Source organism: Erpetoichthys calabaricus, chromosome 15, assembly GCF_900747795.2.
Source record: "Erpetoichthys calabaricus chromosome 15, fErpCal1.3, whole genome shotgun sequence".
NCBI lineage: Eukaryota > Metazoa > Chordata > Cladistia > Polypteriformes > Polypteridae > Erpetoichthys > Erpetoichthys calabaricus.
The window spans coordinates 39,100,820-39,112,938 of record NC_041408.2 but is presented as its reverse complement, the minus strand read 5'-3'; the positions used below and the strand labels follow the sequence as shown (position 1 = coordinate 39,112,938).

At 39.4% G+C, this 12,119-nt stretch overlaps 1 protein-coding gene across 1 annotated transcript in view; it reads right to left on the bottom strand.

Annotated features, from left to right (window-relative positions):
* Positions 1–12,119, bottom strand: part of LOC127525947 (uncharacterized) — a 244,709-nt gene that overhangs the window by 20,900 nt on the left and 211,690 nt on the right. Inside the window, exon 6 of the mRNA XM_051919334.1 lies at positions 9,194–9,416. Coding sequence (XP_051775294.1) covers positions 9,194–9,416 — 223 coding nt within the window. The remainder of the gene's footprint in view (positions 1–9,193; positions 9,417–12,119) is intronic.

Genomic DNA, 12,119 nt, shown 5'->3' with positions numbered 1-12,119 from the left:
TCCTCCACTCACACTTGGACTTCTTCCCCGCAAATCTTGGTGCTGTCAGTGACGAACACGGTGAAAGGTTTCACCAGGACATTGCTACGATGGATAAACGATACCAGGGCAATTGGAATCTGTCAATGCTTGCTGACTACTTTTGGACACTGCAACGTGATGCACCAGACAAGAAAATCAGGAGCAAAACACTTTTAATTCTGTTGAACTTAATAGCTTATGCAAAACATAAATGCGATTAAATACAGTATTGTCAGTAAACATATAAATGTCTATTTCTCAGGGTTCCTACGTGATGCAGTAAAACCAAAATTATATTTGTGCATAACCAGTGGGTACCTGTCACAATCAGCAGGAAGCAAGACTTTTCAAAAAAATTGTTGTGCAGTGTAATTAATCCCAGAAAGCAGAAAGAACCTCAGTACTAATCTACACTTATTGATTTCAGTTACTCATGGTGTTTTCAGGCTTTCGTAAGTTCACACATAAACCAGGGAATTTAATTTTAGTCCAATACAACATATTAATGATTCATGCTAAGAATCAATCACAATAGGATGTGCATGCTGTAAAGACTGCAATTATTACTCAAGTGCTGCAAGTTTATTCATTTTAGACCAATTTTGATATGTAGTGTAGCAAATAATGCAGGATACCAAAAAGAGAAATAGAAGAGAGGAGGGTTAGTAACATTGCTTGCTTTGATGTTGGATGTTTTGTCATTGGATGGCACGGTGGCGCAGTGGTAGCGCTGCTGCTTCACAGTAAGGAGACCCGGTTTGCTTCCCGGATCCTCCCTACGTGGAGTTTGCATGTTCTCCACGTGTCTGCATGCGTTTCCTCCCACAGTCCCAAGACTTGCAGGTTAGGTGGATTGGCGATTCTAAATTGGCCCTAGTGTGTTCTTGGTGTGTGGGTGTGTGTGTTCCGCGGTGGGTTGGCGCCCTGCCTGGGACTGGTTCCTGCCTTGCGCCTTATGTTGGCTGGGATTAGCTCCAGCAGACCCCTGTGACCCCGTGTTGGGATTCAGCAGATTGGAAAATGGATGGATGTTTTGTCATTTTTTATTGTAAAAATTATCAACAAACAGATGCAACATGCACAGCTAATCAGCAGCTTTAATCCAGTCTTCAGCCTAGATTCACAAATTTAGACTATACTGTAGAAGCAGGCAGATTGTACTACAGTTCTGAGGTACTGCAGATAAAAACCCAACCCTTTCCTGTTTACCCTTTGAATCTTATGAAGTCCAGCATCTTGAGATTTTAATGTGCATTCTGGTTTATATGAATTAATAAGTTCAGAGGGTTAGTATGGAGTAGGCCATTTAAAGAATGGAATCATCTAGAATCCGGCGCCGCTGAGAGTGGCAGCCTTTTCAGCAGCTCCGTGTATGACTGTATGTGTATGTGTACTTTTCTACTTTTATTTGTCTATTTTTATTTATTGATCACTCCCATCACTTTTTTTTATTTTATGTGGATTTGTTCACTGGACACACTTACTTTTACAATGTGGACATGGATTTTTACACGCCGAGACTCGCCTATTCAAGTACTCAACTTTGAGCGCTGAGAACAAATGCCAGTGCCGGTGTGGTTCCCTATTTACCCGACGAGGTAAGAAGGCGGTATCGTGGCAGCAGAGCGGGCACTAAGCTAAAAATGAAGCGGCTTGTGAGAAAGCGGCGTTTTAAGCCTTCGGTGCCTTCTGTGATTCTGGGGAATGTGAACTCAATCTCAAATAAGATCGATGAACTGGCTGCGCTGGTGACAAATGTCAGTAATTTTTGTGAATTTCCCATTGGGATTAATAAAGTATCTATCTATCTATCTATCTATCTATCTATCTATCTATCTATCTATCTATCTATCTATCTATCTATCTATCTATCTATCTATCTATCTATCTATCTATCTATCTATCTATCTATCTATCTATCTATCTATCTATCTATCTATCTATCTATCTATCTATCTATCTATCTATCTAAAGCTTTATATGTAACAAGAAGGATTTTGAAATCAGCCCAAAATGTACCTGAAAGACAGTGTAATAGTTTAAGAAGAGAAGTAATGTAGTGCCGCATACGTTAATTGGGAGAAAATTTCAAGGCACAGACTAACATAATTACAGACTCACCCAGGGGCTGGATCACTTGATTGATGACTAGAACACATCTGACATCACTTCTGGTGTTCATCCATCTTGACCTGCCTCTTCCTGTCAGAAGTGCCCAAAAAGCTTTGCCATCTCGTGACAGTTCTGTTTGAACTCACGTCTACAAAGACAACTTTGCTGTACTTGCATATTTTTTTCTTGATTTTGCTGAAACCAACTATATGGTGTAGCCCTAATAGCACCTCAGCTCTTTATTTTTGTCCTCTCTTTCTATGACAGTGGTGTAGTTGGCAGGATTTATTGCTAGGATACCAGGCCACAGCAAATGAACTCCAGACACTAGAGGTCCATGTTGGGGAACCTGATGGGCCCATCACAAGTATTGTTGCCATTACACACTGATGATGATATTGAGACTTACTTTCTAGTATTTGAGCATACAGCCACCTGTCCTCACTGGGAGCGTGATACTGGTGCTGTTCTTGAGAGGACCAGCTCAACGGGCTTATTATGACCGCGATGAGCATGCCAACATGGATTATAACCATCTCAAAGCCGAGGTGCTATTGAGGTTACAGAGTTAGTCTTGACCAGCAAGCAATGGCTTGTCGGGAATGGAGGTTCAACTCAGGGTGGTCAGCCCGCATCCAAATATTTGAACTCTGGGGCAGAGCCAGGCCTTGGCTACAGCTGGAAATCAACATTCCCAAAGTGGTGGTTGAGATCATAGCCTGCAACATCCTCAATTACTTGCCCAGCTGATCCAGAGGCTGGAAAGTAACACCATTCATGACCTCATTGCAGCCTTCTACAAGTCCCCAACTGGACGTGTCGCCATTCCTATGCCTACCCGTCATAAGACGGAAACATTGGAAGAACTGAAGGAAAAGGACCAGCCCCTTCTCTGCTGTTGCAAGCATGGGGAGATGAGCCATCCCACCTCAAGTTGTCCCCGCTCCAATAAGCCAATTGACTGCAGTTGGGCGTGAGGTGGGAAATATTGTTTCAGTGCCAATCCTCTATCCCTTCCTTACACTAGGGTGGCAGTTATCAGTGGGAATAAGATCACAGCTCTTACAGACTCTGGCAGCATCATTTCTTTGGTTGCACACCATTACATGTGACAGCAACAATGTGGATCCAGATCGACCAGTCTAACTTGTATCCATGGGGAAACTCAATGGTACAAGTCCATCTCATGTATAATCACCTACATCTACCAAGAGGCAACTCAGAAGAAAGGGTGGCTGTTATGCAGCCCAAACATGGTCTGAACCAATCTCAAGCTGTCTCTACCCCATGTTTTCAGCCGGTCGAAGAGCGGGCTACACGTCTACCCAGTGTGACCCCATCATGAGCCATCACTCCGTCCAATGAGGTCGCTCCGGACCCACTCTCAGACTTACATTTTCAATTTCGGCAAGCACCTGCCTCTTTTAAAAGAGAGCAATGGAACAATGATTCCTTGAAGTATGCCAAGAATGTGGTTGTTCTGATAGACGATCAACGAATGTCACATCCAATGCCACTGGGTCTGAACTTTGCACTTAATAATAATTTATTGTATCATTTATCTTAGCACGAAGGTGAGGTGAGGTCTTTGTTGTTGGACCCACAAACTTATTAGCAGCAGGTTTGTGAGTTAGCACATACCCACCTCTTAGGCTCCTATATGGGAGCAGAGAAGACACTAAAGCCAATTAAGCTCAGATTTTTTTGGCCGGGGATTAATGATGATGTCTGCCTTCCTTGGAAAGATCACACTCTTCTGGTACCTGTCCTGCTCATCGACATCCCATGTCAGTTCATAGGGGTAGATATTGTACAACCCCTTGAACTTCTCAGCTCCCTTTAGAACCCTCATTATTTATTGTTGATTAAGCTACATGATATCCAGAAGCTAAACCCCTGAGAGTTGCCAATTTCAAAACATTGCACGGAAATTGGTAGGGGTCTTTGTGTATGTTGGCATTCCTAAAGAAGTCCTATCAGATCAAGGGATGCCTTTCACCTTGGAGACTTTCATGGAGGTTTAACACTTAAAAACCTCAGTGTATCATCCTTAAACTGGCGGATTAGTAGAACAGTTTAATCAAATGCTCCAACAGGTGGTGGTCAGCGAGGATAATAATAATAATAATAATTCATTACATTTATATAGCGCTTTCCTCAGTACTCAAAGCACTATGCACACAGGGATGAGAGGACCTGAGATCATCTACCCTCTCTAGTGTTATTTGCATATCTGGGGGTTGCACAAGCCTCCACAGGGTTCTACCCATTTGAGTTATTGTATAGACAATAACCCCAGGGATTACTGGACATTCTTAAAGAGGGACGGGAAAAAAAGGCATTCCCCTCCACTAATATTGTGAAATATATCATGCAGTTACACGATTGATTTGAACACAATTAGACTTATTCTAAAAGAAAATATAAGGCCCTAGCGATAAATTGAGCTATTAACAAGTTGAAGTACCAACTCCTTACATACGAGTTCACTCTTATGACTGACCATGCACCCTTACCATGAATGTTACGCGTGTGTACATAGAGAACAGTATAAGATCTTTGCACCTGTGTCTAACCCTGATCCACCAGTCTCTACCTATCTTGCCTGTAGTCTCCTCCCATGCCACCTTAGAAGTGCACACCATTTGCATATGGGCCTAGTTTCACAAATTCCCAACTACAACCATGAGCCCGAGGTCTTGGATCTTTACTTATAGAAGGCTTTTTATAAGATACCACATGAGAAGCTAGTAATCTAAAAAAAAGTGAAAATTCTGGGGGTAACCAGCAGGAACAAAGGATAATGATGTGAGAAAGCTTTTAGAATTAGGTTACATTAAAAGTGGTGTTCTTCAGGGATAAGTCCTGTAGTCACTCTTTTTAAAATACAAATACAATCTGAAAAACAATATAAACAACAAGCTAGTAAAGTGCGCCTTTATTCAAGAATACAGCTGAAGAAAAAGAAATTATTAAATTTACATGTTGCTGTCAATGTGTACAAACTGAAGCCCAAATATAAATCAACACAACTTCATCTTGGCTGGTGCAGAGGTAATTTTAACGCTGTTGTTAAGTGTTTTAAATGGCTTCCATTTACTTTCAAGTTTGTGGGATATTTCAAAGTACTCTTTCTAATAAATAGAGATTTAAAATGTTTGGACCCTACATACTTAAAACAGCTTATCAGTGTATTCATATTGGAACATACATCTCTCTATTATAAAAAAAAAATCCTGGAAAGCAAAAGCAAGGCTACGATACGTGATCTTCTTGGAAGTTCTCGGAAGACATTTAAAAGACCCGCGAGACAAAAGAGACTTGCCATGGTGCGTCTCGCGGGGACCGTAAACATGAGACTTGGTGCCAAGAGATTGTCCCAGGGCTGTCTCGCGGGGACGTGGAACATGAGATTCTTGCAAGACACGCCCTACTTACAAAAGATATTATATAAGAGCACATCTATCAAAAAAAACTCAGTCGTGTAAAAGCACGTAGTACACACAGATCATGTGCTCTCAGCACATATAAAGCATATAAGGACAATACGGAGAATAGAGACCCAAAGGCGTTGGAAAGAAAAATAGGCAGATAAGAGATTATGAAAGCAGTGGAATTCGAAATGCTCAAACAAACGATGGCACGATACACATGCAGAGAAAGGTACAGAATATGAAAACAGTAAAATCTGAAAGTATTGTAGCGTCCCAGCCAGGTTGAGGGCTTTTTGGTTCTAAGTGACTGTTAGGTCCGATTGAGGGAGGGCGGAGTACAGCACGGAAGACTGATAGCGGGGTACTGATTGATGCGGTAAGGGGGGGGGGGGGCGTTGGAGAGGGTGATAGAAATTTGTGTTTGGGGTTAGGAAGTCGGTGATTGTTCAAGTAAAACTTTTGTGACACTTTTGTGACAATTTTGTGCCAGTCTCTACAGTATCAAAGAAAAGATAGAAAAGATTGCATTACCGTAAACAAAAGGTGATTAATCATCAGAACCAGGTGTAATTGAAAAAATAGCAGGACAAATGGAGGTCAGAAAAAAAGAGTAGACAACAAAGTCTTTTCGCATTCGCATTATTCGATGCATAAAACATGGATTTACACAATAATGGACCATACGCTATGAGAATCTGTGGTCCCGGAACAGTTTAAGCAACAAAAAGTTAAATTTCAAAGAATACACAATTCGGTCAGGTGTATATTGATGATCACGGAGAAGCAAATTTTAACAGGCAAAAAGAAAGGTAATATATATATTCTGCAAATAAAATTACACACAAAAGGAGATTGTGATATGCCATTCGTATTAAAATATTTACAGTTTACCGTGAGAATAGCTTTTCCTATGACAATCAATAAATCACAGGGACAAACATTAGAAAAATTATTTATTACAGAAACAGAAACAATATTCACTCACTGGCAGTTATACGTTGCGTTGTCACAATGTGTCTCCAAAAAATATTGTTTTTAATGAAGCTTTAAAGTAAAAGTGCAAATAATGAAATTGAAACAATTCCAAAGAAAAAAAAATTTAAAATTGTATATCCGATTAACCAAACACAGGGGTTGGTGAGCGAAGCGAGCAGGGGGCAAAGCCCCCTAGTTATTCTGAAGAGTACAGATAAATGAAACTACTGTGGGATGTTGAGTCCAAAACTACAGGGCTCAGAATCTGTGGAATGGTCTCCCTGCATTTATAAGAAATTATTTCCTGGTCCCATTGTTTGATTTACCTCAGGACTTTAGTCTAACATACCTTGATTTGAGGTGTTGATTAGGCTATTCATTTTGCAACTGTGTTTTTTGTTTGCTTAAAAATAAAACCTCGCAACCATTACCGATAGCTATTCACCTGCCACTTTTCTGTTTCTCACTTCTCAGCATTTTCCTGTTGCCAACCTATTTGTGATACCTGATACCCAATATGATACCTGAAATACTGGAAGCCATGGAATTTGATTGAATTAATGCTTGCAATAGTTTTTAGCATGTATGTCTGTATTACTAGCGTGTTGTACTGTGTTAGCCATTATGAATGTAGAGAAAAGCCAAGCAAAATGACACCTTTTATCAGCTAACTAAAAAGATTACAATATGCAAGCTTACATCTTGCCTGAAGAAGAGGCCTGAGTTGCCTCGAAAGCTTGCATATTGTAATCTTTTTAGTTAGCCAATAAAAGGTGTCATTTTGCTTGGCTTTTCTCTAGCATGTATGTGTAACTTAAACTGTATAATTCCCAGGAGGCCAAGGGGAACCGGTTAACACGTTATTGAAATTATGACTTTTTCTTTTACTACCGACCATGAACCCCCAGACGTCTATTTTCTGTTGTGTGGAGTCTGGTTTAAAAGTTTCTGAGACTGTTGGAAATTTCTGAGATCCCCTGAGGGCCTGCATGTAAATCTTTCTGCATTTCTCTAAAGCTTAAATGTGAGATATAATATGAGGGTAATCTGCTTATTCAGCAGGTTTTCCAGTTTTTTACTTTGGGGAAAGTGTACCTGGCCTTTAATTTGGCAGTGCTTAATATATACCCAAAGTTTTAGCTTATGTCTGCATCTGAATGATGGTGGGTTTCACAGGTACACTCTGAGGTAGGGTCATGTGGTTTATCGAGGAAATATTTACTTCATTTCTGAGAACCAAGTTTATTTTTGTGAAATGAAACATGTACTATGAAAGGTTTAAAATGTTAAAGGTTACACAAAAAGTGTATAAAAGCTTCCCTGCTCTTATGCCAGGACATACCCACTCAAATATTGCATCTAGGGCCGCTGGGTGTGTGTCCAAATAAAATCCTTGCATTGGACAAATGATGATAATAGTGTCTGTGATTTATTCTTATTTAGGTAAATTCTTACAGAACCCCTTCAACAGCAACACTGTTAATCTGAATGTTGTTTTGTGTTTAACCTCGTTGTCATTGTCATCGGGCTATATATCAATTAAAATGTTAATGATACTTTAAAATCTGTTTGTGTAAATCACTTAGATCCATTTTGTTTTACTGTGTGTTTAACATAATTTGGGTGTTTATGTGTATTAATGTAATATTGTTTAAAATACAATATACTATATTATACTCTAGATATATATGTGTAAGCACTCTGGGCCTCTCTGAGTGAAGTGTGCTATACAAAAATAAATTGCATCAAACTGAATCAGCAGCTGAGCAGTACATGAATGTGAATGTGATCAGATAACTCTTCACTGTTCAGCCATCAATGTTCACCATTGTCAGCTAACAAGAATTTTGCTACTGCAAAGCTGATATTCTATCCTACACATGGTGACTGTGAGGCTAAGGATCTGCTCCGGTATCCACAACGTTGCCGGTTCAAATCCCCATTACTGCCAAAAGAGATCTTACTCTGCTAGGCTCTGGAGCAAGGCCCTTAACCTTCAATTGCTCCTGGGGCACTGTACAATGGCTGACCCTGCACTCTGAACCCAAGGGGTATGTGAAAACTAATAAAGTTTTAATACAAGAAATTGTATAAGGCAAAATAAAGAACAAAAAAAGGAAGGGCTTATGGCGTGTATCACTTCAGCAATTGAGCTGGGGCAAGAGTGTTGTTTTACTCTTGGTTAAAAGGAAGAGTTTAGAGCATAGGAAAATGCACATCTGTAACAATACAGATGAGAAAAGTTTTTTTCCACTACTGCTGAGAATGTCCTGTCAATCACAGGGGACACCTGATTACTTAATTAGGATTTCCACACCAAATAAGAAAAAACACATTTCTTGTACTGAGAGGAATTGGTGAATAACTCACTCAGTGAAAGATAGAATGTAGAACAACTGAAGAGAAATGTTTACAGAGAAAAACATAGAAGGAGACAAATAGCATAATAACAGATCCTTACAAAGTACATTCAAGTGAAACCACATACAGATCAAAAGAATCAGAATGAAATGATGATTGACATTGGTATATGTCAGTTGGTACAAGAAAATTAAGTCAGACCGATTAAGAATAAAAATGCAATTTCTTTTACTTGTTGAAATCAAATTATTTTTTTTATCATAAGAATATGTAAAAAGAATCTTACATACCTATCCCCATGACTTTGCCGTATGCAATCATGTTGGAAGCTAACTTTGGATGATCATACTTTTCATGTTTTATTAATATACGCACAATCTCTCCTGTTATGAATGCATCGTTAAAAGTCTGTTCCTTAACAGGTTTCATAGGGACTTTGCAGTAGATATCTACAGCAGCAAGAGGATTGTCCTTCATTAGCATACTAGCTAATTCAATGTAGGCATCATTAACCTAAAACAAAATGACAAGTATTTACTTCCATAAAATTCCAACAATATCAATAAAATACACATTGTACTGTACATTCAACATTGATATTGTCATGAAATAATTCTTCAAAGATACTCAGGAAAAATCCCTAATAAATACAAATAAATGGTATAATAAAAAAACATTCACTTAGAAAAATATCACCATAAACTGACACCTTCAAAGTTTTAGTGGCCATTCTGTAAATAAGTAACTTGGTAGAGACATATTCAAGCTATCTATCTACTGTATCTTACTCCGTTCATAGTTTAAAACAGTACTAAGAAACCAAGCATTAACTGGCTTGCATCTATGCTCATATGTTCTTGTTAAATATTTAAATAGGAATTTCTTAGGATATTTGCAACAGGGGCGGGACAGTAGCGCAGTGGGTAGCGCTGCTGCCTCGCAGTTGGGAGACCTGGGGACCTGGGTTCGCTTCCCGGGTCCTCCCTGCGTGGAGTTTGCATGTTCTCCCCGTGACTGTGTGGGTTTCCTCCGGGCGCTCCGGTTTCCTCCCAAAGACATGCAGGTTAGGTGGATTGGTGATTCTAAATTGGCCCTGGTGTGTTTGTGTGTGTCCTGTGGTGGGTTGGCACCCTGCCCGGGATTGGTTCCTGCCTTGTGCCCTGTGTTGGCTGGGACTGGCTCCAGCAGACCCCCGTGACCCTGTGTTTGGATTCAGTGGGTTGGAAAATGGATGGATATTTGCAACAGAGATGCATAAAAAAGGAGACATAGACCTCAAAAAATATTTTTATTTTATGTTTTTAAATATTAATGTTTTCTACCAATCCATTAATTAATTATTGAATCTGAACTAGCCACAAGAGCCTAAAACAACAGCATCAGGCACAATAAATAAATCAAATCCAGACATAAAAAATGCAGTTGTTATTAAAGACAAAAATAACATATAAAAATAAGAAAAAAAGAAAAGAATATACTGCACCACCATCAAAAATCATTTATTCACCTTCACAAAAGCTAGTGATAGAGTACAAGGATAAAAAAATATTAAGCATTACTGGTTAGTACATATTGTCATTAAGAACATGAACAAGCTTCTTAAACCCCAAATCTCTGACCAACTGCTGTTTTATGTTAAAACTGTTAAACATTCATCACATCAAGCAAAATATTTTCCTTGTCACTAAAGACAATGGAAAACAACAGTCAAAAGAAGAAGATTTTTAGTTACTTTTTTTAGTCTGACTGAGCCTATTTTTCGAATACAGCCCAAGTATAGCTGCTGATTTGATGCACAATGCCTAAAATAATTGGGTGCCATGAAAAATAAATATCAAGGTTTCAATTATGTTATACTTTAAATGTAATTCTAAAGGAAACAAGAAAAGCTTAGAGAAGTTTGTTGTAGACTGTCTGCTTCTGCCACCGCACTCAACTGGAATACTGAAATCCAACACTGTAAAACTATTAAGTTGCTTTCTGCACAACCAACTTGTCATCCACTAACTGTATTTTTTTTCCTGATAGCTATAAACAAGGGGGCTCCGCCCCCTGCTCGCTTCGCTCGCCTACCCCCGGCGTTGGGTATCCTAAAATACATTAGTCGAGCTCGCTTGTTTTGGAGCCATGCCCGCTTTGCGTGCGCCATTTCAGACGCGCGTTGTAGGCGCCTGCGTTCATTGATTTTATCCAGGCGGGCTTGTGTTTGTATATCCGCCAGTCGAGCTCGTTCGTTTTGAACCCGTGCCTGCTTTGCTTCCGTAGTCTCAGACGCGCGTTGTAGGTGCATGCGTCCATTGATCTTATCCAGGTCTTTTTTTTTCTTTGGAATTGTTTCAATTTTATTATTTGCACTTTTACTTTAAAGCTTCACTAAAAACAATTTTTTTTTGGAGACACATTGTGACAATGCCCGTAAGTGAATATTGTTTCTGTTTCTCTAAAAAATAATCTGACCTTTTGTAATGTTTGTCCCAGTGATTTATCGATTGTCATAGCAAATGCTATTCTGACAGTATACTGTAAACATTTTAATATGAATGGCATGTGACGATCTCCTTTGGTGTGTAATGTTATTTGCGGAATATATATATCACCTTTCTTTTTTGCCTGTTAAAATTTGCATCGCTTCTCCGTGATTATCAATATACACCTGACCGAATTGTGTATTCTTTGAAATTTAACTTGTTGTTGCTTTAACTGTTCCGGGACTACAGATTCTCATTGCGTATGGTTCATTATTGTGTAAATGCACGTTTTGTGCATTGAATGATGCAACTGCGAAAGGACTTTGTTGTTTACTCTTTGCCTTTTATTCTTTTCTATCTTTTCTTTGATACTGTAGCGACTGACATGATAAAATGTCACAAAAGTTTTACTTGAACAATCGCCGACTTCCTAACCCCAAACACAACTTTCTAGCACCCTCTCCAATGCCCCCCCCCCTCTTACTGCATCAATCAACACCCCGCTATCAGTCCTCCGTGCTGAACTCTGCCCTCCCTCAATCGGACCTAACAGTCACTTAAAACCAAAAAGCCCTCTTGGATTTTACCAGTTTCATATTGTGTACCTTTGTCTGCATGTGTATCGCGCCGTAGTTTGTTGGAGCCTTTCAAATTCCACTGCTTTCATAATATCTTATCCGCCTTTTTTCTCTGCAACGCCTTTGGGTCTCTATTCTTCGTATTGTCCTTATGTGCTTTATATGTGCTG